Here is a 25,733-nt window from a genome sequence, read left to right on the forward strand (position 1 = left end):
AAGATCAGACAGCGCTCTTTACCATTGCGCCATCTCTCCAGCCCATGATTTTCTTTTTGAAAACAAGAAAAATGCTACCCCGATACAGGACACTGCCATCTTGGGTCAATTTCAACACTGCAGCACCCAGTAAGACCAGCAGCTGAGACAAGACCACTGTCATTCAAACCACAAGATGGGGTTGGGCTCAAATCTCTCCCCCACTTTTTTTTTTCTTTCTTTGAACCCTCCAGGAACTTCACACTGTAACTTTAACCATTCCAACAGTTGTCAAAGAGCCTGAAAGCAAATCCTTGGTTCCTCATTTTGAATCCACCTTGAAGTCCAGGGAAGAAAAAACCTGGAGAGGCGCACAAAAGGCCTGGCTCCTCTCTGATCTTTGCTCCTTGTTCCCTGTGTCTCGACCCAGGCACCAATCAGACGCCCTTTTCTATCCTCACTTGGCTGTTGGAACCACTGAACTGAATGGAGTCACTCAAACGTTGCTTGACGACCCTTATATTGTCCTCTAGAGGGCCGTACTCAAGCTCAAAGCAGCCGGGTCAGTCTGCGTCCAGATTCCTCAAGAGCAGTTACTAGTTACAAACAGGAGACAGAAACTGTTTTAGGGCAAGGGACTCCAGGAGCGGCAGCTCCTGAAATGTCCTCAGTCCAGTCAGTAGTTTTGTCCTTGCTGCAGGCTGGAAATTCCAGGAAAGCGGTCAGGTTTTTGGTACCTTGTTAGCTCTGCTGAGTGAGCAGCACTGCCTGGCAGCTCAAGTGAGGATGAGGATGCGATTAAAACTGAGAGAGGGCCGGGCGTGGTGGCGCACGCCTTTAATCCCAGCACTCGGGAGGCAGAGGCAGTCGGATCTCTGTGAGTTCGAGGCCAGCCTGGTCTACGAAGCAAGTCCAAGCCAGCCAAGGCTACACAGAGAAACCCTGTCTCCAAAAACAACAAAACAAAACAAAACAAACAAACTGAGAGAGAGGGCACCTGGACACCTCGTGGGTGGTTCATCTGGACCAACCGGTTCCCCAAGCCTGACCCTAGTCTCTGCCAGAGCCCTAAAACACGCATGTGGTTTAGCAGCTGCGCAGTGGTGTCCTGGGACTCGCCGGCCCCGCCCCTGCCGTCCATTCTTCCTCTTCATTCCCTGCAATAAAACTCACCCTGTGTGGGTTGTGAATTTCATTCTTCCACTCCACAAGACAAAATCATGGAGCCTGTGGTTCAAGTCGAAGTTCATTGTGACTGTGGGTTTCTGACACCCTAAGTCCCGAGTTAGAATCCCCCTCCCCGGGTGAGAAAGCCGCCATGAAACTCTTGGAGACCGATTCTCAACCTGTGGGTCACGACCCACTTGGGTGTAGGGTCTCAGGGTCTCTACTAGGATGTTTTCAGCTGGCAACATCCAAGCTCCCCAACGAAGTGGTTCGACTTCTAACATCCCGCTCTCCCACAAAGTCTGTTCCACATGCCACACTTGGGATCAACACAAAAAGATGTTTCTCTCTCCTACACCCTCCCTCTCTTAGCTCTCCCTCCTCCTCTCTCTTCCTCTTTCTCTCTCTCTCTCTCTCTCTGGGGTACCCATCCCCCCTTTCCTTCTCTCCCTATGCTCATTTAATAAACTTCATCTAATATTTGTTGCCTGGCATCTTATTCTTTAATCATTAAAAATTACGACTTAAAACAGTAGTAAAATTACAGTTATGAAGTAGCAACAAAAATAATTCCATGGTTGTGTGAATCACCACAACATGAGACCCTGCATTAAAGGGTCACAGCGTTAGGAAGGTTGAGAACTGCTGACCCAGGATCTTACTTCCTCTTGTCACTAAGATAAAGAGCTTCTTTCCTCTTCCCAAATCTCAAAAAGCCCCTTGTCTTTCTAGGCTGCCTCAGCGCTCTCTGCCCCCACCCCCCCACCCCCGCCTCCTCTACCTCTCTCTCCTCTCTCTTATGAGTCTCATTTGACCCACACTGGGTTTGAGCTCCAAGTGGGATGGGGGTGGGTGGGGGGGTGAGAGGCCTAGCTCTATCAAAGGTCCAATCGCTACCAAAGAAGTCTCTAGCTCCTCCCCTTGGCAAGCTGAACACTGGGTGTGGGGGGGGGGAGGGGGTGTGGGGTGTGATGGGATGGGACTCTGAGCCAAACTATCTTTATGGTGTGGCAGCTCAAGGTCACCCAGCTGACTTTGCCTCTATCACAGAGCAAAGACCACATGACTTCTCTCTCCCAAGCAACTTGCCTTTCTTTAGCATTCTTAGCTTTGGAGATACACCTAACTGCATCTGACAAATGCAGTAACGACTTAGGTTTTTCTATTATGCTAACAATTTAGGTTTTCTATGTACAATAATCAAACATCCTGTAACGTTAGCTCTTTAAGATCAGCATGGGTGGTGTGTGTGTCTGTACATGCATATGCGTACATGCTTTTGTTCAGCTGGTGGCAAAGGCATGGAAAGCAGGTTAAAAACAAATCTTTTGCAACCCAGAACTCATTGATCACTATGTGGTTTGACACATCCAAGAATGAAATATGATACACAAGACAGCTCAAAGTGATGGTGTGGGTCACCTGCTCCCACAGCGGATCCCATGGCTGCTATTGGGTGTCCTTCAATCACCTGCATGCATGCGCAGAAGCAGAGTGGACTCCCATGAGACTGCAAGACTGTCAACTCCCTCATCTGAATTTGGCTTGCCATTCAGGACTTCACTAGTCTTGGGAGGATGGCTCATCGAAGGAGTAGATGTGTGTCACAAAGGAACCCAGAATGCACTGCTTCACAGCCATCCTTCCTGGAGTCCCATCCTGCACATGGTGTGTGCAGCTGTACCCACTGAACCTTTAAGTTAAGCCAATTTAAAAAAAAAACGATTTATTACAATGTTCTGCCTGTATGTGTGCCTGCCCACCAGAAGAGGGCATCAGATCTCATTACAGATGGTTTTGAACCACCGTGTGGTTGCTGGGAATTGAATATCCAGTGCCCTTAACTTCTGAGCCACATCTCCAGCCCAAGTTAAATCATTTTATAGATTTGAAAAAGATAAAACATAAGTATGGGACAGCACCTGGTTTCATTGAGGATGAGGGACTCTGGGCAGCTTTAGTGATTCTGAAGGAAATATTGGGCAAGTTTGAAGAAAACAGAAAGCTCAAAACAATGAGAGATAGCCAAAGCAAAGGCTATTTCAGTTGAGAAGGGAAACATGGCTGCACCTTTGGTGACCCTAAGAGGGAGGCTGGCATGTGTGCCAGGCCATAGACTGTGGGGTCTATTGCACGAGGCTCTGGGTTGGCTGTGATAATTGCAGACATAGAGACAGAACACAGGCAGCCATTGGCCACAAACACAGTCAACATAGAGTATGGCGTAGCATACACTGCTACAAATGTGGAGGAACCAGGAATCCCGGAAGGCAAGGGGCCTTGCCACAAGCATGTAATGGAGAAAAACATACACTGGGGAATTCAGAATGCACTGAACTTACGCCAGTGTGCTCCACTCATCTGTCACACTAAATGCTATTTAATCCTTCCCCCTCCCCCTTTCCCTTGTATTTTTGAGATAGGATCTCTGCAGCCTGGCTAGCCTCTTACTCAAGGAAATCCTCCTGCCTCAGCCTCTCAAGTCCTATGATTATAGACATGAGCCACACTGAGTTACAAAGGCTATTTTCATTTCCCCAGTCTTAGAATATTAATATTCATAGACACATTTATTTCAAAAGCTCCAGGTGTTGTTTCAGGTAGGTGTTACTTTGTAGACTTCCACTCCATTTATTAAGCCAAAAACCTCAAGTTCGTACATTTAGCTCAACCAGATGGACTAAAAGGTGAGGAGGACGGCATGGCTCTCAGTGACGTCATCTCCCCACACTGCATGCGCTGTTGTGAGAAAGCTTTCCTCCTGTGTTTCCCAGGGAGAGCCTCTGTCTCCATGGCGGCAGGTTCAGCATCCCGGTTCTAAGGGCGCTGCTCTCTCTGTCGTGCAGGAAGTGAAGTCAAACTCCCAGGTCCTCTTGCAGGAGAGCTGGGCAATCTGAGGGTAGGCCAATCTGCTTAAAGGAAGAATCCCAGCATCCCTTGCCCCTACTGGATTAACTGCTGCAGAAGGTCTTACATAAGGGATGGCAACACGGAAGATATCCTAAGTGGCTTCCTGAGAGAGCTTTCCCCAGGACGAAGGAAGCCTTCTGGCCGTTTGCCTTGCATTACATTTCTAAAAGCTGCTCCATTTCCTCCAGGACTACTGTGAAGTCACTGGCTTGGTCTTTACATAAGTTTTGTTGTTCCAGGAACTGGCTCCTTTCTTCTTCTGTCAACTTCAACTTTACCTTCAAGGCCTGAAAGAGACGGTATTCCAAAAGAAAACCCATCACAAAACTCACAAGACAACACAACACTCGGGCTGGAACATTACACTTGGGCGGCACAGAGGAAGACCAGCCCTAGTACTGAACACAGCACCATTTCCTGCCTTGGAATTTAACTCTGCTGGCTTGGGGAATTTTCCCACTCCTGAATTTAAACCGGAGTAATGAGTCTCCTCCACCACGGTGTCTCTGGCAAGCAGAAGCAGTCCAGACTGGTGTAGACCAGGCTTCAGACTTAGAGATCCTCTGAGAGGCGTGTGCACTATGCCTGGCTTCTAAGTTTTTTTTTTTTTAAATTTATGTGCATGTGCGTGCGTGCATGCGTGTGTCCTCAGATGCCTGTGGAAAGGAGAAAAAAAGGGGGGGGGGCGCACGGCATGCCTCCAGCAGCAAGCATTCTCAAGCCCTGAGCATTCCTCAAGCCCTACAATCTGGATATTTTGCTCAGGTCTCTTGAGAAACACTTTGTAGCACGGATTTCACGTAGCCTCAGCTCTGAGCAGCCGACAGTGTGCTCAGACTTACTCCCCACCCTGGGCTTTGCAATAGCTTTGTCCTCAGGAACATAGAATGATTAAATAGTGGAGGAAAAGCATCTAAAACAGAACCTGGCTTAGTACAAAGGCTGAGTTAGTTAACAATGACACCCCTGTGAGGACAGGTGAGGTACTATCCTTAGGGGAACTGGATTTTCTACTATCCATGCAACTTTTCTATAAATCTAAATTTTAAGACAGTTCATTAAGAACAAACACATCCGCTGGGCCCGGTGCTACGCTGCCTCTGTGGTGCGGTGCGTGTGGAACTGGCCTGCCCAGCCCCATCAGCGCTCCCGCCACCCTGGCCTTATGCCTTGGCAGGCCCTTGCATTTGCTCCTTTCTGCCCACCTAAGTGCGTCTGGCTGGTGGTCAGTCATGGTCCCACCGATCCAGGTATCAGCAGTGTGAGCCATGACAGGCTGTTCGCATGGAGCCCAGGCTGGAAGGCAGAGTCTGTTTTGGGTCCCTCCAGAGGGGAAGAAAGGAGCTGACCTGGGTCTGATCTGGGAGTGTGTGGTTTAGGACATCCCTAGGGGATTTATCCGTCTACAGCTGCTGACCCCTGAGCCAGCCCCACCCCAGCAGGGAGCCACAGCCATTTGATGTCTTCCTCCTCTACCTATTTCACCTCAGAACTGCAGGAGCCAAGCCCCTTCCCCTCAGCCTTTTCCTCCCCAGGGAGCAAAGCCATAAAGGGTTGGGGGCCACTCTATGGCACCTCTCCGGATGCTCTGGCCTCAGGAGATAGAACTGACTCGGGTGGGGGGGTGGGGGGGTGGGTTTGCCTTCTCAGAGCTGCTCCCATGGCAGAGCTGAGGCTCTGAAGTTGTTACAAGGTATAGGCAGTATAAACAAACAAACAAACAAACAAACAAACAAACAGGAGCCAAGCGCCAGGAGAGGAGAAATAGCTCAGAGGGTAAAGGTGCCTGCCACCAAGCCTAAGGAAGTCCCATGCACTGTGGCATGTATGCACTCCCACACACACCCACACATCCACACGGGTGGGGGTGGGGGGTGGGCGAGGGGATATGCAATATCAAGGCGTGGGAACTGCAGATGTCTCTGCATTGAGTACCCCCTGCTCCTCCAGACAGCTGGAGTTCAGTTTTTAGCACCCCTTCTCAGGCAGCTCACAGATGTCTGTAGCTCCCGTGCTAGGGCACCTGAAGCCTTATGTCTCCTGTGGGTACCTGCACACATGTGACCTACATTCACCCAGACACATACACATGAGTAGAAATAAATGTTGAAAAATATAAATAAAAAGAGTCAGGCATGGTGGCTCACACCTATAATCCCAGCCCAGATGAGGCTGAGGTAGAAGGTCAGTCCAGGGGTACTGACTCTATTGAGGGGGAGGGGAGGAGAGAGAGAGAGAAGGGAGGATGAAACAGAAGATGGCTCAGCAGCTAAGTGGCTCTTCTCCAGTTCTCAGGACCCAACATGGCAGCTCACAACTGCCTGGAACTCAGGTCCGGGAGATCCACTGCCCTCTTCTGACCTCTATGGACACTGCTTCTCACGTGCTGTATTTGCATACACTTAGGCAAAATAAACTTTAAAAAGAAAAATAGGGCCGGGCGTTGTGGCGCGCGCCTTTAATCCTAGCACTCGGGAGGCAGAGGCAGGCGGATCACTGTGAGTTCGAGGCCAGCCTGGTCTACAAAGCGGGTCCAGGAAAGCCAAGCCTACACAGAGAGACCCTGTCTCGAAAAATTAAAAAAAAAAAAAAAAAGAAAAAAAAAAAAAAAGGAAGGAGTATTCCCCCAAATCTACAACTGCAGTAAGCTGGCAGCGTCGCCTTAAGGTGCATCAATCAGCCCTTACCTGCAGCTCTTCCATCTGCTTCTTGGCAGTTTCAATGAAAACCTTCAGTTCATTTTGCAGAGTTTCTAGCAGCAGCTAACAAGGAAAGAATATAGAAAGAATTGAGCGGGCTATAGTGGCACCAGCGCTAATCCCAACACTCGGGAGGCAGAGAGGGAGATGGAGATCTGTGAGTTCAAGGCCAGCCTAGTCTACAGGGTAAATTCCAGGATGGTGGAGACTATGCAGTGAGACCCTACTTCAAAAGTGAGGGGGTGAAAAATATGTAGAAGAGAAAAACAAATGTAATAGAGGAGAGAGACAGATAGACACACAGACACACAGAAAAAGAGAAAAAGGGAGGGAGGGAGGAGGGGAGAGACAGACAGACAGACAAAAAAAGAGGAGGGGAGGACTTAGATGGTGGCTATCGAGTTTTCTATTCATGACTTGTACTGAGCATTGAGTGGACATCCCAGATCTGCACTGGTCCCCTCTGAGGAACCCAGCCACTGAAGACCCAGATTCTGATGGGTACTTACTGCTCTTAGGAATTGTTCTCTATACCACAGACTCCCTTATTTACAGTGATAAAGGTCCCTATGTCCCATTCAATACATCATTTTTTATCTAGGCAACCACAACAGTCCAAGCCCAAGAAGCGTGCTTTCTTACTACAGGTCCCTTCCCTAAGATATGGAATTTAGCAGGATGGGCTGGCGCACGCCTTTAATCCCAGCACTCGGGAGGCAGAGGCAGGTGGATCTTTGTGAGTTCGAGGCCAGCCTGGTCTACAGAGCTAGTTCCAGGGCAGTCATGGCTACACCTGTCACCAAAAACCCTGTCACAAAAAAATTAAAAAAAAGAACCCCCTGCCCAAATTATTGTTGTTATGATGTGTGCATGCCATGACGTACATAGAGGTCAAGAGCCATCTCTGTGCACTGGCTTCTCTTCATCCACCGTCCCTTCCACGGATCAAACCCCGGTGGCGATGCTTGGGCAGCAAGGCCATCCTAAGACAGCTGACCAGCATTTAACATGTATGTGAACCTAAGTGTGTAAGTGTATGATATGTGCCTGCAGGCCAGATGGCAACTTGGGGGGAACTGGGTTTTTTTCTTCCATCATATAGGTTCTGGAATGGAACTTGGTGGTGAGGCTTGTACCAAGCACTTTTACCTGCTAAGCTAGCTCAACAGCTCTCTAGTTTTTATAAAGCACTTATTTATTTTCTTGTGGGGAAGGGGAAAATTCCTAACACCCTGTGGAGGTCAAAGGACAAACTGCAGGAGCCAGCTCAGGGACTGAGCACAGGTCACCAGGCTTGGTGGCCAGCACCTTTACCTGCTCGCCCGTCTCACAGGTCCTTTCTCCACTCTATTTTTCTTTTTTCTTGGTTTTTCGAGACAAAGTTCATCTGTGTAGCCTTGGCTGTCCTGGACTTACTTTGTAGACCAGGCTGGCCTTGAACTCACAGAGATCCACCTGCCTCTGCCTCCCTGAGTGCTGGGATTATAGGTGTGCACCACTGTGCTGCCCGGATTCTACTTGATTTTTTTTTTTTTTTTTAATTTCTACCAAATTCCTATGTAACCAAAATTGGAACCCCCAATCCTTGAAAACCCGCTCCTCTTGTAAGTTTTGGGAACTATATAAGCCCCTTGTCTCTTGGGCTCAATGCTGTTTTCTCAAAGCCTGCTTTAGTGACATAGCCCTGCCTGACAGAAAATAAAGCTTGCATAATTTGACCCAAGAACTTGGGTGATGGATGATCTTTCCTCTTGCTTGGTGGGTTTAACACTGGGCCCTGGCTGAGGGCTTGCCCAGCCACACTCTTTGCTCTCACCGTGGAGTCCTCGTGATCTGTGGTGGGTTTCTGCTGTGAGGCCAGGGTCTCGCTACCTAAAATGGACAGATATAACAAAGTGAGCCTCCGTGGACAAGTGTAGCCATATTCCTGAGGGAAGCCTCTCCAATGCCTGCTCCTGGAAGCGTTCCCCTGAGCATGTCTCTCACGGCTGCCCTCAGTGCTGCGTTTTTCTCATGTTCTGTCAGGCAGGCAGAAACGGACATTTCCTAAGAACATTAAGAAGCACTGAAAAAAGTCTTCAGGCTTGGCCGAGCAGCTCCTGCACCCATAGGGCAAAGACCCCATGCTGCCAACGTAGCCCCAGGAAGGGCACCTGTACCTTCTAGAAGGCAGCTCTAGAAGGCTGCTAGGTGCTGTCTCTTACCTGGGTTGAGGCCATTGCTCTCCAAAATCGCTAAGCAGTTGTCCTGGAACTTCTCCAGTAGTTCCACTTTCTGGGTCAGGTCCTTCAGTTCTCCCTAGGGAGTGGCACAACGACAGATCAGGAGGCAGACACACACACACACACACACACACACACACACACACACACACACACACACACACACGGTGAGCCCCAGCAGGAGCCGGCTTCTGCTAGGTCTGCAGCAGGCCGGCTTGCTCCCACCCAGCCGGAGGCCACCCACATCACTGGGGCCAGCTGCTGAGTCACGATGGGTGGGCTCCTTACCTGAGTCTCTGCCAGCTTCTGGTGTAACTGCTTGTTGATGGCCTCCAGGACCTGGTTTTGGTCTTTTAGTTCCTCCTCTGGCTTTTGCTTAGGCAGCAGCTTGGAGCTGAAGTTAAAGTTGCAGTGAGAGGAAGAGGTGGAGGGTGTGAGAGCACAGGCTACAGAGTTACTCAGATGGTTCCAATCCGGCCTTCCTGGTGGTGTGGTCTGTAACCTGAGGCTCTGGGTCCTCACTTTTTTTTTTTTTTTTTTTAAAGACAGGGTTTCTCTGTGTAGTTAGTCTTGGCTGTCCTGGACTCACTAGTAGACCAGGCTGGCCTCGAACTCACAAAGATCCACCTGCCTCTGTGGGTGCTTGGGTGCTTCCCAAGTGCTGGGATTAAAGGCGTGCACCACCATGTCCAGCTTAAAAGATTTTATTTATTTATTTATTTATTTATTTATTTATTTATTTATTTAATGTAGATGCATGCTCTATCTGCATACACATTATTTCTAAGACTAAGACAGACCCTTAATTTCATAGTATTACTACAAATAAAAGAGATATGCCAAGAACAATGCTTAATTCACCTGCTGGCACGTGGTGGACATGCCATCAACAGCTGCAATCCTTAATAGTAAACCTTCACTTTGAAGGCCCTGAGTTTTCAGAAACATGTGCGAATGCGAACACGGTGTGTCTGTGTGCACGCTCATGCAGAGGCCAGAGCAGGACCTCACGGATCTTTGTCTACTGCTCTCCACGTCAGTCCCTTGAGACAGGATCTCTTACTGAATATGAAGCTCACCTAGACCACCAGCCAGGAAGTTCCAAGGATCTACCTGCTTGCCCCTCCTAGTTCTGGAGTTAGAGGCAGGTGTGGCCATGCCCAGCATTTTTAACCAGGGTGCTGGGCTTCTAACCCAGGCCTTCAAGTGCACATAGCAAGTGTTCTTACCCACTCAGCCATCTCCCCAGCCCTGTAATTTTTTTTTTTGGTGGGGGAGGGTATATATTTTTAAAATAGGGTTCCCCCTATATCTTAGTTAGGGGTTCTATTGCTGTGCTAAAACACCATGAACAAAGCAACTTGTGGAGGAAAGTTTTGGGTTTTTTGTTTTTGTTTTTGCTTCCAGATCACTGTTCATCACTGAAGGAAGCCAGGATAGAAACTCTGTTGTTTTAAATGAAAATCCCAACCATTTGATTTTACCAATAAAGACTCGGGAGCCAGATGCTGGGGTGAAAACCTACTAGTTCAAAAAGGCAGAGAAAGCACCCAGCTGACCTTCCCACTCAGCTCACACTATGATGGAAAAGGCCCCAAAGGCTCATTTGCTCAGCTGACAGCCCATGAGGAAAAGGCCAAAAACAAAACAAACAAACAAACAAAAAAAAACAACCAAAAACCAAGACCAAAGGCTTGCTAGCTCAAAACCCAAAAAGCCAAAGGCCAAGAAGCTGAGGCGCTCAAGACCCCCTCTACTGCTACACAGTCTTAAATACGCAACTCAAAGTCCCTCCTTTTCTTTAATCCCTGTCAGCTGGATTCTTGCTCAGCCTCTTGGCCTAGGGTTAACTTATTAAAATCCTGTGTACAGAGAGCTCTTGGATTAAAGGTGTGTGTTAGGGCTCAACCACGTCAAACAAGACAGGGTTTTAGAGTTTGCAGTCTCAGGATCACAATGGGCTCAAAGACAGGTACTGACAGTTCACAATCTTAGGGAGCATATATCCTGCAACAGAACACAAGCACGGCAGGCCCCCCTGGAGGCAGGAGCTGATGAAGAGGACACGGAGGTTGCTGCTCACTGGCTTGCTCTGCCTGCCTTCTTATAGAAGCCAGGACCACCAGCCCAGGGATGGCCCTCTCGCATCAACCACTAATCAATCTTACAGAGGCATTTCTCAGTTGAGGGCCCCCCTTCCCCAGTGACTCCAGCTTTTGTTGCAGGATATTTGATCCCACTGTGAACCCCAAAAACCTGACTGTGAACTATAAAAACCTGTCTTTTGTTTGCTGTGGTTGAGCCCTAACACACACTGTTAATCCAAGAACTTTCTTTATTGTAAACAGGTGGTTATGGTGTGGCTCAGCCCTAGCACACACCAGTCCAAGAGCTATCTGTGCACAGGATTTAATGAAGTTAACCCTAGGTCAAGAGGTGGAGCAAGAAACCCGCTGACAGGGTTCAGATAGAGAGGAGGGGCTTTGAGTTGAAGCATGTTTAAGACGCACGCACGGAGAAGAACAGCTCTCGAGCTCTTTGGCTCTGGGGCTTTTGGCTTTTCTCCTCCTAGGCTGTCAGCTGAGCTGGCAAGCTTTGGGCTTTGACTTTTTTGCTTTTTCCTCTGGGACGTGAGTTGAGTAGGAAGGTCAGCTGGGTGCTTTCTCTGCCTCTCTGAGCTGGCAGGCTTTCCCCCCGGCATCTGGGTTCTGAGTCTTCATTGGTAAAATGGAACAATTTGGGATTTTTGTTTTTTAAAAACAACAAGTGTGTAGTGTTATAAAACTACACTGAGTACACGGCATGGTACCCAGACTTAAACAAGCCTGAGGTGATCGTCATCCACACTTGCAAGCCTCCACCCTCACAGTCTACCCCATGCTCACCCCTTTTTGATGTTGCTCCTGCTGGCAGTCTCTGCAGCTTTCACCAGCCTAGGGAAGCAGAAGCAAAGCAAATCAGAGAACGACAGCGCTTGGCGCCATGGACACGGTGCAGCAGGGGGCTTGGCTTCACTGCTGTTCTGAGGCAGGGTTTGAACTCCCAAATCTCCTGCCTCAGCCTCCCCCAGTTCTGGGATCACAGGAGCATGCTACCACACCTGGCTTAAGAGATTTGAGTGTCTCGAGGAAAGAACCAAGGAGCACATCCCCATAAATAGCACAGGCTGAGCGCCCAGGGCCCACGCATGCTGGTCTCACCAGCAAAGACCTGACAGGCGTGAGCTTGCTCCAGATAATCATGGCTCTCTCACGTCAAACACATTCACCTGGGAGGGGAGGATCCTTGGCTGGATCCTGGGGCTGGCTTCTGCTCAGTCCTGGGAGTATGGCTCGTGGCCAGCCTTGGCTTTCAGGACCATGACTGCCTGCTCAGGTGCTGCGGCTGGTATACACAAAGCCAGTGTGGCAGGGGAAGGAATGACTTCCTCAGAGCCCCAACTGTGTCTTCTCCAGAAAGATCAACAGAGGGTCCCCACAAGCAGTTCAGCAGTTGCAGGGTTCTCATTTAGGAGGCCATCTTTGTCAGTATGGAGCAGAGGCTCCTATACTGTTTTGTTTTGCTTTTTTCCTTTTAGATTTTTTTTTTTTGGAGAGGAGGAGGACTTTAAGATATATTTTTATTTTGACATGAATGTGTGTTTTCCATATGTGTGTGTGTATATATATGTATGTATGCATGCATGTATGTGTATATATATGTATACACACACACACACACACACACACACACACACACACACACACACGCATCAAACGTGTGCCTGGTACCAAGACAGGTCAGAAGAGGATACTGAATCCCCTCAAATTAGGCTTGAGATGGATGTAAGCTACTATGTTGGTGCTAGGAACAGAAGTAAAGTCCTTGAGAGAGCCAGAACTGCTGAGCCATCTTTTCAGCCTCTATTTTAAAAAAGTTTGGTGGCCAGAAGTTTCTAGAAAGATCGATCTCTCTCCTTGTCCCTCCTCGTCTCTGCTGGCGAGTCAACCCAGGCCCTTGAACATACAAGGCAAGCACTCCGGTACTCAGCTACATCCGCTGGCTCTAGCAAGAAGTTCTGACCAGATCCTGTGACCCGCTCTGACCTGCTCTTACCCGCTCTCGTGTCTTGGTTTGGTGACTTTCGTAACATCAGGCTCTGAACCTCCTGGGTGAAGGTGTCTATACACATCAAGTTCTTTGGATTTAACAGGTAGTTTAGAAGTAACTCGAGTTTGTGCATCTGAAAGGGAACACAGAATGAAAGAAAAGCACCATGACCCAGCAGCTGCCTTGCTCTGATCTCAGTATAGAAATACAGGTTGTTTCCAGAGAAAAGACTCTACACTAATTGGCTTTAAAAGTGTAAACTGGAGAGGCTGGAGAGATGGCTCAGAGGTTAAGAGCACTGTCTGTTCCTCCAAAGGTCCTGAGTTCAATTCCCTGCAACCACATGGTTTACAACCATCTATGATGAGATCTGGTGCCCTCTTCTGGCGTGCAGGCACACATGAGGGCAGAATACTATCAATCTTTTTTTAATGTAGAAACTGCTCTTGACTTAAGAGCGATATTCCTGACTGCCACCAAATGCTTGGCTTGCAGGTCTGCACACAACTTCAAAGTTCATTACAAGTGGAAGTTCCATGTGCCTGGTGATACCTCAAACTGACAGGCCACAGGTATGTGAATATGAAGACAGTAGGGAAAACCTAGCTGGAACCGACCCAAGGTCCCATACCCATTCTCCCCAGAGAATCTTGCTGCTTTCTCTTAGGTGCTGCCTACTTCCCAACTCTGAGACATTTTTATGTCCTGGTGCCCAGTCAAGTATCTGGCACATGGCCAAGGCTTTATGAACCAGCCACAAGTGGAAAAGAGGGAACACAGTGTGTTCCAATGCCCTGTATTTGTAAACTATTTCCTCTCTTCTTCCCTGTGCCAGGCTCTAGCTTTCCCACAGCCCCTTTCCTTTCTTGATTCCTCGTTAAACTTAAGAGGTTTCTATGTGGCACTCTGCTGATCTCTGTGCCAGGCCAGGCGTCCACACTAAACATGGTCTAGCATTTACATGTCATAGGACCTCTTGTGCCCCTAACCTGTAAGCTTTTCTATTTCTTTCCAGCTCAGAGCTTTTCTAGATTACTTACCTTCACTGTGAAATGGCTCCTGTAAGCTGGCTCTATAGAGGTCAAAAGCCATGACAATTAAATAATTAAGTTGAAGAGATGAGGTATATAGTGCTGAATTGTATTGTAGGGCAATTTAAATTTGGTAAAAGTTTTAGTCTAATAACTTGCTGCACAATAATTTGAGGTAAATATAATTCCTTGGGTTAACACATTTTGTTTATAGGCACAGTTTATAGGGTACTAGGAGTCCAGTGTCAACATTTGTAATACCACTCAAATGTTAGTGGGGTCTTTCCAAGGTATTTGTTGAAGAAAGAAGTTACTCGGTGGTAATATCTTGTCTTATCTCAAGTAGTAGTACATTAAATACACTAATATATCTAGTCCATGTGAAAGAGGTCATAGAACATTGGGAAAAACACCAGTAATTCATTCATTGCAATCAGCTCCAACAATCTCTGTATCTGCTGAACCCTGAGGACTGAACTGTAGGGGGAAAAAAGTCAGTAGAATTGAACAAAGATGGTTTCCTTAAAAGAGAGACATAAGGGTAGTTAGGTGGCTGATGTAAAGGAAGAGAAGAAAATTTGTCAAACTTACTTATTCAGCCCCTCTCCCCAAGGGCCTTGATGTTTATCCCTGGCCTGCAACTCGCTATTTAGATCAGGCTGGCCTCCAACGTGCATCCATCATCTTCCCTCTGCCCCGAGAGCGCTGGGATGACAGGTATGCACCACACTCAGCTTCGTTTCCAAGCTTTCTTTTTTCCCCCTTTGTGTGTGGAGGCCACCTAAAAACTTCAGAACTGTCGCAGTACCTGTGCCCATGAAGCTGGGACAGCGAGTGCAAGCAGAAGAGAGAGGAAAACCTGGGCTTTGCTTAGCAAGGCTGGTCACTGCCAGCTATCCGCAGCCCTGTGACAGAGGGAGGGAGGGGGGAGGGGGAGGGGGAGGGGGGAGAGGACAGAGAGGGGTGGCCGCAGATTTCTGTGAGTCCTGGCTCCACTCCTTAAGTAACACCTCAGCTGACTATACTAGGGTATTCCTATGAAGCCAGGGCAAAGAGCAACCCTTTAAGCCTGGCAAAAAGCCTATTTTATTTTACCAGCTACTGCTTTTCAACCAGCTGCATGGAATCATCTGGAAAGGGCTAAAATCTCCACTATGGACCCCAATAGATGACTTTCAACCACAAGGAAATCAACACAGACCAGGAGGGGAAAAGCAACTACAAATCGTTTTCAGTCATGCCTTTCTTCGTTCAAGATTCTCAGTAACTGGCTAAGGCCACGTTCTCTCTCACTCCACTCACAGATGCTGACAGTGTGCTCAGGAGAGCCACTATGTACCTGTTAACCCCAACAAGGAACCCTGGTTCTCCCCACCCCACCCCCACTACTCAAATGATTTCCTTCTCTGACAACCCACACCTGCCAACCATCCAACCCTAAGCTAGAAATAAAAAGGATAATTGCATAAAAAGCGATTTCTAGGGCTAGAGAGACAGCACAGCAGCTAAAAGAGAGAATTACTCTCCCAGAGAACGGCAGTTTGATTCCCAGCACGCGTATGAGGTGGCTCACAACTGCCTGTAACTCCAGCTCCAGAGGATCAAGACTCTTGGCCGCACCTCCACATACAATTTTTAAAAAGTCAATCTTTAGAACAGAGTTCTAGAGAGGCAGGTGCGGTGGCAGCGAGCAGGAAATCTCAGCACTCGGGAAGGAAAGCAGGAATATTGCTGCTGAAAGTTAACGTTACACCGAGGTACATAGTGAAAAGGAGGAAAGAGCGAGGCCAGCCACTGGGCATGGTGACTCATGCCTTTAATTTCAGCATTCAGGAGGCAGAAGCAGGATTTCTGAGTTCCAGGCCAGCCTGGCCTACAGCAGTTCCCCACCACCACAGCACACACAAAATAGCTAGTCCTAAACAACAATCAAAATTTGGATCTAATTGCGGAAAGGCAAAAAGGGGCGGGGTCAAGAGTAGGAACAGGGCTCAAGGCTCAGCCTGGTTGGGAGATGAGGGGCGGGAGGTCAGAGTTAACCAAACGCCGCCTTAAAAGGCACACTCTCCTGCTAGCACAGTCCACTGGCCCCGGCCACAGGACACCCACCTGCGGGCAAACCGCCCCTCGGCAGCAAGTGGGGCTGAGCGTCGCACACTGTCTTAGCACTGGCCATCTCGTCCAGCTGGCTCGGCTGGTCCCTGGAAGAGCAAGGCGGATATTAGCAGCGGCAGAGCCCGCCACGCCGACCCGCCCGCACCCCGCAGCCCAGTCCCTGGCCCGCAAAGCCGAACCCCGGCGCCGGCTGCTCTGGCCCGCAGTCCTCTTCGTCCCCTTTCAAAAGATGCTCCGCAGCAACCGCCCAGCCCTCGGTAGAGCTTGCCGCCGTGCTTTCAAAAGGAAACTTCCGGGAACTGGGCGGGAGGGGGCGCGGCTCTGAGCCTGTGGGCGGCCCTGTTGTACGGAAGACAATTTCCTGTGCCTCGACCTCGGGAGCCGCCATGCTGTACGGAAGGGTCAAGCTGCTGCCCCGAGCCTGCGGGTCAAGGATGGGCCAGGGACCCACTGGGCTGGCTTGAATGGAGCTAATGAGCCACCTTGTCATGTTCAGGCCTGGCGGCAGAAACGTGAACTCGCCTAACGTCCAAGTCACAATCCTCTTTATTTGGTCTGTGATTGTTAAAGATCCTGCCAGGAGTACAGGAGTCCTGAATAAAAACTATCAGATATCAGGTAAAGAGTGTATCAGTGGGCTGAAATACTTAACAACCTGTGTCTGGATTTAATTAGAAATTAAAGTTACTCATACAAAGCAAGGCAGAGTTCTCAGTCATCTCGTTAAAACACAAATATGGTGACCTGGCATAGTGCATACGCCTTTAATCCTAGCATTCCAGAGGCAGAGACAGGCGGATCTCTGTGAGTTCAAGGGCAGCCTGGCCTACAAAGAAAGTTCAGGATAGCCAAGGCTATATAGAGAAAGCCTGTCTTGGAAAAAAAAAAAAACAAACAAAACCAACCCAACCCCCCTAAAACAAACAAACAAACAAACAAACACATACAAATACCTAAGACGCAGCAGCTAGGTGCTGGGCTCTTAACAGGGTGGGTGGGATTAGGGGAAGCAAATTCCAGGACTGAATTAGCTCTGCCCTCTTGGAGTTTACAATCTAGAAGAGACACCGACCAGACAATTGCAAATATATATTTACCATCCATAGTAAGGCAATGAAGGAAAAACACAAGCTGCTACAAGAAAGAAAAGCAAAGAAACACTTTAAATTGGTAAGAGAGGGGCAGGATGCTTGACAGGGAGATGGAAAGGTCAAAGAGCAAAGGGGAGGAGGGTGGACCCAGAGCAACACCTGCAAACTGTTTTTATAGTGCTCTTTCTTTTACACTCTACGTTATTTGGGGTGCTTAGGCCTCAACCTCCTTTCCAACCCTCCAACCCTACATAGGAGAAAGAAAGTTTGTGGGGAGAGAGAGCCCCCTTTACTTCTCCTGGATGTTTAGGGTCAATTGGATTCTTTTAGGCGATACCTTCTCGATCAACAGCAGATGCAGCCAGCAGTCTCCTCTAAGCTGCTGAGCCCCAAAGCGTTACTCTCTGTCTGTCTGTCTGTCAGCTCCAAACTGCTACACACCACGCTGCATGCACGCTGTGCTCTTATTTATATCCTCAGAGCCCTAGACCACGCCCCCACCCACCCACCTGCAGGAGGAAGGACTTGCCAGCTGCCAAAACCCACGTCCCTCATGAGACCATTAACAGGTGTGGACAGGTTAAAGCTCAAACTAAGATGTCACACTTGGGGTTAGAACAAAAACGTATTTACAAACACCTGTACGCTCAATTTTCTTATCAATTATATTTTATTATGAACTTATTAAATGAGCCTACCTCCCTAACAACCCAACTAACCCAAACAACCAGAAAAGGATATTAAAGAACGCTATAATGAAACCTTAAGGATATCAGTTTTAAGGCGTAGTCAGCAGGATTTCAGCAGACCAGCAATTCCACCAAAGTTGCTGCTGGAACTGGGAGCAGCAGCTGGAACCTCAAGCCTCAACTGGAGTCCAAAGCCTTGAAACTTTCCCTGAAGCGGTTCTCTTTAGGAGCCTCTTGAAGTGCAGGGGTGAATAGCCAAAACCCAAAACCCAAAACCCAAAACCCAACCAAAAGCCTCCCTCTCCTCTCAGTGTTTTCAAGCATGTTTTTCACCAAGCTCCCTCATGAAGTAGTTTGACTTCTAAGTGGAAAAACTTCTTGCTTTCTCACATCTAAGTGGTAAACATCCTGCCTTCTTCTCCATCCCACTCTTGGGATCAAAACAGAAATAGGTTTATCTCCCCCTTCAAACACATATTTACATAGCACAATGGAGTTTACAAAGAAACCAAAACTCCCATTACATGTTTTCTTCATGTGTGCCCACAAAATACCAGTGCTGTGATGTTTTCTGTTCACTGTGGAGGCAGGGCTTCACATAGCCCAGGCTAGCCCTGAGCACCTGATCCTCCTGCCTCTACTGCCCAAGTACTGGTATTGCAAACATGTGCCACCTTATCTAGCCCAGAACAAGTTTTAAAAATGATAAACTAGGTCAGGCGTGGTGGCGCACGCCTTTAATCCCGGCACTTGGGAGGCAGAGGCAGGCGGATCGCTGTGAGTTCCAGGTGCCTGGTCAGTGAAACAAGCCCAGGACAGCCAGGGCTACACAGAGAAACTCTATCTTGAAAAACAAACAAACAAACAAACAAACAAAGATAAACTAGCAGTGTGTGGTGACTCATGCCTATAATTCTAGCCTTGCAGAGGTGAAGGCCGGAGGATGACTTCGTGGTCAAGCTCAGTCTTGGCTTCATAATGAGTTCTAGGCCAGTGTCCCACTTAGGGCACCAAAAGCAACGTGGGTGTGAAAGGGTTCGTTTCAATTACTCTTCCATATTATCGTTCATCATCGAAGGAAGTCAGGCAGGAACTCAAGGTAGTGTAAGGAACCTGGACACAACTGATGCAGAGGCTGAGGCCGGGTGCTGTTTGCTGGCTTGCTCCTCATGGCTTTGCTCAGCCTGCTTTCTTACTGAACCAAGGGCCACCAGCCCAGGGGTGGCCCCACCCACAACGGGACTGGGCCCTCCGCCATCAATCATTGATTATGAAAATGCTGTACTGTCTTGCCTAAAGCCCGGCCTTATCATCCTCTCAGGACTCTTCTTTGAAGCTGGTTTTTTTTTCTTTCTTTTTTTCTTTTTTTCCTGATGAGGAATAGCAACCAAAGCACTTGGGGATGGAACATGAAGGATGCAGGATGTCAGCATCTCAGCATGCTGGAGGAATGAATCTGTCAGGTCTGATCCAGTGTCAGTGTCCGGTTCTTTTATTCTGAAAACATATAATTTCTCACAAGCATTATACAGTCCTAAAACTATGAATGTATGATGTGTGCATGATGCACAGAACAATTAAAGGCTGGTTCTCTGCTCTTTGTATGAGCAGAAGAAAGACATCTGTAAATCTTTATTCCTTTCTCAGCTAGTCTCACAACTATTCCTTATTCTGCAGTTTGAGTTCATATAGACATAGACTCACTTAAGTTAGCAGTTTCTCTTTTATCTTGGTCTGTTTCATTTTGACCTCTTTTAAAGATGAAACATAACATTACCATTAGCAATGAACATACAATTATCATCATATTGAAATCAAAACAAGATTGTATAGTTCTAAATGTCTTTCTCTAGGCTCTATGGCACCTGATGCATAGGCTAGGCTGCTACCTGTTTCCCAAGAAAATGCATCCCCTTTTAGAAACAAGCTGGTTTCCCTGAGCAGAAGGAAAAGGCATTAAGCTTTAAATAAGCTTTATATAAACTCTCATTTTGAGCTGGGCATGGTGGCGCACGCCTTTAATCCCAGCACTCGGGAGGCAGAGGCAGGCGGATCGCTGTGAGTTCGAGGCCAGCCTGGTCTACAAAGCAAGTTCAGGATAGCCAAGGCTACACAGAGAAACCCTGTCTCGAAAAACCAAACCAAACCAAAACAAAACAAAAAAAACCCTCTCATTTTATTTTGGGGTTTATGTATATTGTAGGTATCTTGTACCTGGCTTTTCACATTTGTTGTGGGTGGTTTTGTCTCACCCCTTCTGGACGTGACAGCCACTCAGCTTCATGTCTGCCTCCCCATCCAACCTTGGTCTTTACTTTGACCAACAAAACATATTTCTTAGGCCAATTTACCCTTAAGCACCATATGTCTCATGGAAGTTTAACTTTTAAGGAGATTGGCTGGCCTTTTTTAGAGCATTTTCATCACTTCTTATTCTTTTTTTTTTTTTTTTACATAAACCTAAGATTGATGTGTATCTATCATTTAGATCAGTAAGCACATATAATTCATTGTTAAGAAGAAGGAACATATCGCTGGGCATGGTGGCACACACCTTTAATCCCAGCACTTGGGAGGCAGAGGCAGGTGGAGCTCTGTGTGGTCGAAGCCAGCCAGCCTGGTCTACAAGTGAGTCCAGGATAGCCAAGGCTACACAGAGAAACCTACCTTATCTCGAAAAACAAAAACAAAACAAAATAAAACAAAACAAAAAACCCAACAACAACCAAAAAAACCCAAAAACCAAAACAAAAACAAAAAAGAAGAAGAAACATATCAAAAAATTTGTCAGTTTAAATCTTAAGCAGTCTCTTGTAAGTAATTTATCTTATCAGTAGGGCGTCAAGCCTGTGGAGGCCAGCTTGGAACTCAGGAGTTCTGCCTGGCTTTTGTCTCTATTGTGTTGGGATTAAGGGCTGGTGCCACCACCACCACCCCTGTTGAAATATTTCATCTCAATTTAGTCAAAATTTTTAGAAATCTCAGCAAAAAATCAAGCAAGGAAACCAGAAAAGTCTAAGCCTTGGGTCATTTGTGCCAACTTCGGCTTTAGTTAGTGAAATCCTGCCCAGGATTCCATGGAATTTAGTTACTGTTATCTCTTTCTGGTGGGCCTTTTCCAGAAAGCCCTGACAGACACCTTGCAGCTAAGGAGCTCTAACTTTCAGGTGTAATCAACTCTGTGAAGAGCTCAGTCCCTTCTCCTTTTCTAGTTGTTAGTAACTTAGCCTCACATCTCTCCGTTCTCTGCCTTTCTCCCTGAACCTTTTTAGAGAGGGTATGGAGAAGTGTGACTAAGCCCATTGCAAACAAACTCATAAACACCAAAACAAAGCCAAAAAAGATCCAGGAGCCTCCTGCCATGGCGCCTTGGAGATGGACCATAGCAGTTTTTAACGTATTATTATTTTTAGGCAGTTAACTCCATTCCCTAGGTCAGTTTACAAGATTGCCAGCTTCCTAGTTCCGCCTCTCCAACCAGCCATGTGTTATAACCATCTTTGCTCTGGCCCATGGATGCTCTCTGGGTGCTATTCACTCCTTTCAGACTATGACAAAATATGATTTTTAAGAGTGTGGATACCTGCCTACCACGTTGGGCACCACTTATTGTTTTAAAATTATCTGTATTATCAGTATGATCAGCATGCCCGGTTAGCAATTGATTAAGACACTGACACTAGTTATATTTTAAAATAGTGTTAGTTAACCTGGGGCAGGGCAGACATTAATCCTCTAAACTTCTTCTTCCCATAGTGGGGCAGGCATGGGATCCCTGCCCCAATCCTATACCATTTACTTCTAATAATTTCTATCAAGCTACCTCCCACCCATAATCCTAAAGACTTGCTAATTATAATCATCTGGGCCAAGTCTCCATCCACGGCAGTCATGTGCTTCTCCTCCACCTAACCCATGGCACAGCCTTCTTCTCCTCTCCTCAGGTCGATCCTCCCAAGATTCTCTCCTCAAGCCGGGGAACCTTAGCCACATGTTTCCCATTTGCTCTGCCCAAGTGTGATGGTGTTTTATTGGTCAAATCGGTTAGTCTCTTAGGCAAAGTACAGGTGGGGGCAGAGACAGCAAGCAGTAATTGGCATCAAAATACACCAGACCAACCTCCAACATGTTTGTTTGGTTTGGTCTTTGTCCATACTTTTAGATAATTATAAAGGGCATGTTTTTAGCGTAGTGTGTATTTTGTATGATTTTATATATTTATACATTTTTCTTGGTGTTCCATTTGTACAATTTCTGTTATTATGTCCTCATGGGTCAGGGCTGGACTCCAGAATTTCTTTTTAATAACTTACTTATTTTTATTTTATGTCCATTGATGTTTTGCCTGCATGTATGTCAGTGTGAGGGGGGTCAGATCTTGGAGTTACAGACAGTTGTGAGCTGCCATGTGGGTCCTGGGAATCGAACCCTGGTCCTTTGGAAGAGTAGTCAGTGCTCTTAACCACTGAGCCATCTCTCCAGCCCTGGAACCCAGAATTCTGAGGATGCCAAGCAAGTGGTTCTATCTCTAAACTACATCCTCAGGCCCTATTGTTATGTCTATAGACACAGACTCACAGACACACACACTCACCCTGTGATTTCTAAGCTGTTGATGCCATCCATTGATTAAAAAAAAAAAAACGAGACAGTGTTGAAATTATTTTTATAAAACTGTGTTAGTTTCTTTTAGCTTATTTCTTAACCCAGCTACCACACAAATAATGAGACTCTTTTATAACATGAGGCTTCACAACACAAGCTGAGCACTTTAAGTCTGTTCTTAACCCTCTATGCTATTTTTGTCTTGCTCCCAGCAAACATCCCAGCAACACTTGCACTTTGTAGCTTTCCTCGGCTCCAGCTCCTTCCTCCTGATTTTCCTTGTGGACCTCTCCTGGTGGCCTCCCCTCTGGCTTTTCCCCCTAAGGACTTTACTTTCTTAGACACAGCCTCCCTTCTAGACCTTCCGAGTTCAGAGGCCTGAGGCGGTTCAGTCAGTCTCTAGCTCCCACTTGCAGAAGAAGCCTTTTTTCTGCCTCCCTCGAGGGATCCTGACTCCCCCCACCACCACTGGGAAGTTATTCAGTCCACAAATGTTTGTGCCCCTGGCCTGCAGGAGTCAAGCCTGCAAGAACCCCTTCTCAAAGGGGTTCCTGTTGTAAGGAAAGTCTGACCTTGAGAAGCTTGCTTGTGTTAAAGAGCCAACCTTTTTTTTTTTTCCTTTGCCTCTCTGGGGTTTTTGAATGTAACAGGTTTGTTTGTTTGTTTGTTTTTGTTTTTATGAAGGCCTTGCTGCTCTGTAAGGGGTCTGTCTAGTCAGGAGGCTGTGAGCTCCTTCTTGCCTTAGAAACTGCTGTTCTTCTCTTTTTGAACAGAACTAAAAAAACGTCTCTGTAGTTTTATTTTTTTACGTAAGTTCTTGCTAGAGTACTGTAAATTCTGCCCCACATTGGATGCCAATTAATTTCTTTCTTTCTTTAAAGATTTATTTATTATTATGTATTCAGTATTCTGCCTGTATGTACACCCGCAGGCCAGAAGAGGGCATCAGATCACATTATGGATGGCTGCGAGCCGCCATGTGGTTGCTGGGAATTGAACTCAGGACCTCTGGAAGAGCAGTCAGTGCTCTTAACCTCTGAGCCATCTCTCCAGCCCCCTAGTTTATTATTTTTAATAGAAAGGGGGCGATGTAGTGGAGATAAACATATTTTTGTTTTGCTCAGAAGTGTGCGATAGGTAGTGGATGTACATGTTTTTGTTTTGATGCCAAGTATGGGATGGGGAGCAGACTTGTGAGAGAGCAGGTGATGTTAATCCACTAGAAGATGGACCACTTCATGGTGAGGGGGTTTGGTTTTTGCCAGCTGAAAAACAGCCTAGCACAGACTCTGGGAGGATATGTATATCCAAAACAGGAGCCTGGAGTTTTTTGAGCCTTGGTATTGTTTGGCTGTTCATTGCTCCACTTCAAGATACTCCTAGAGAACTGCTCCAGGGAAGGCTTCAAGGCTTTGGCCTACTGGTTCCGGTTGCTCCATGTTCCAGTAAAGGAACCAGCCCCCTTAAGGACCCCCATTAAGGCCAAAGTCTGGGAAAATGTAAAAGTCGGCCTACCCAGTCCTCCCTTAAAGACCCCCACTCAAGCCAAAGCATGTAAATTTCTAGAGGGTCCAGCTTGACCCAAGGACAGACAGATATCAGATCACTGTGTGTGTGTGTGGCAGGGACAGGAAAAACCTTAAAGAGTCCAACTTGACTCAAGGTCTCAGTCTATGCTCAGGGTCCAGATGGACTCAAGGACAACCAGCTGTGTTTAAACTTTTCACTACCCCTCCCCAACTAAAAAAGTTCCTAAACGCCCCCTGTGACTGCTTCAACCAATCTTTCCCATAGGTCAGCTTGCCCCTCCACCCATTATCCAACCACCAAACGCCAAGACTTGTAACTCCCTGCTTGCAGTTTTTCTGCCCAAACGCCAACCAATCACATACTGTAAAACTCATTTCTTTGTCTAAAACCTATAAAAGGCCTGTGCCTCTGCTTCTTGGGGTCTGCAGCTTGAAAGAGCTGGACAGACCCCATTGCGATGGCTCAATAAATTCCTATTCCTATGCATTTGCATTGACAACGGACTCCATCTCTTAGTGGGGACTCCGGGAATAGACTACAGATCTCTCTAGAGGTCTCAGTCTTACACCAGCAGCAACTTTGGTGGAATTGCAGGTCTGTTGAAATCCTGCTGACTATGCTAGGGAAATCGTTCCCAGGAACTGATACCAAGAAGGTTTCATTCTTGTTTTCTTTAATCTCCTTTCCCTCCTGTTCAGGGTAGTTGGGTTGTAAGGGACATAGGTTCAGTTAATAAGTTCATAATAACCGAGCCTACAAGACAGGGTTTCTCTGTATAGCCTTGACTATCCTGGACTCTCTTTGTAGACTAGGCTAGCCTTGAACTCACAGAGATCTGCCTGCCTCTGCCTCTCCAAGAGCTGGGATTACAGGCATGTGCCACCACACCCTGCTTCCTGTTTTTTTTTTTCCTACTCTTAGACATTTTAGTTTTCACAACCACTAATTTCTAGGTGGATATTTTTATACCTTCCTATTCTCTACTTACAACATATGGAAGAGAGCTGTAATATCCACTTGTCTTTGTCTAATTATCACATAAGTGTCAATTTTGGCTTCATTTCAATTGATTTTTTTTTCCTCCTGATTTTTGTCTTGTTGATAATTATTTTGCTAGAGACTCCCGACATTGTGAATTTTGTATTTTGTGGGGCTGGTTATTTTTGGATTTATATAAATATTCTTGAGTTTTCCTGGCATGCATTTAGTTGCCTAATGGGAGTTTACTCTTTCCTAGTCTGTTTTAAGATTTGATAGGATAGCAGCTTGGAGTGCAGCTCAGCGCTAGAGTGTGCACTTGGAATGTGGGAGGGCGAGAGAGGCAGTTCAACTGCTAGCAGTCATTTGACTCTTCTGGAGGACCTAAGCTCCTACACATACACAGGGAGGCTCACGACTGCCTGTAACTCCAGCTCCAAGGGGTCTGACATACACTTCTGGACCAGGGCACTCACACAGATATACACATATCTATAAACACACATGTGCAATTTAAAATATAATGATGATGATGATGATATTAATAATAATAATGAATGTGTGAAATCTTGTATTTATCCCCAAACACCAAAAACAAGAAGAAAGGGCTAGGTGAGGTGGGGAGGTC

The 25,733-nt window shown here is 47.0% G+C and overlaps 1 protein-coding gene across 1 annotated transcript; it reads right to left on the reverse strand.

The window, feature by feature from the left end:
- Positions 1 to 3,672: 3,672 nt before the first annotated feature.
- On the reverse strand, positions 3,673 to 16,690 carry KNSTRN (kinetochore localized astrin (SPAG5) binding protein). The gene is made up of 9 exons (XM_084777293.1): positions 16,392 to 16,690; positions 16,207 to 16,298; positions 13,073 to 13,199; positions 11,863 to 11,910; positions 9,266 to 9,371; positions 8,960 to 9,053; positions 8,572 to 8,627; positions 6,744 to 6,818; positions 3,673 to 4,343 (listed from the first exon to the last, which is right to left on the reverse strand). Exons 1-9 carry the CDS (start codon positions 16,598 to 16,600, stop codon positions 4,212 to 4,214), a joined length of 939 nt encoding a protein of 312 aa, XP_084633419.1. The 5' UTR covers positions 16,601 to 16,690; the 3' UTR covers positions 3,673 to 4,211.
- Between the last annotated feature and the right edge of the window lie 9,043 nt (positions 16,691 to 25,733).

The sequence above is a fragment of the Acomys minous genome (genome assembly GCF_964271855.1).
Source record: "Acomys minous genome assembly, chromosome: 3".
NCBI lineage: Eukaryota > Metazoa > Chordata > Mammalia > Rodentia > Muridae > Acomys > Acomys minous.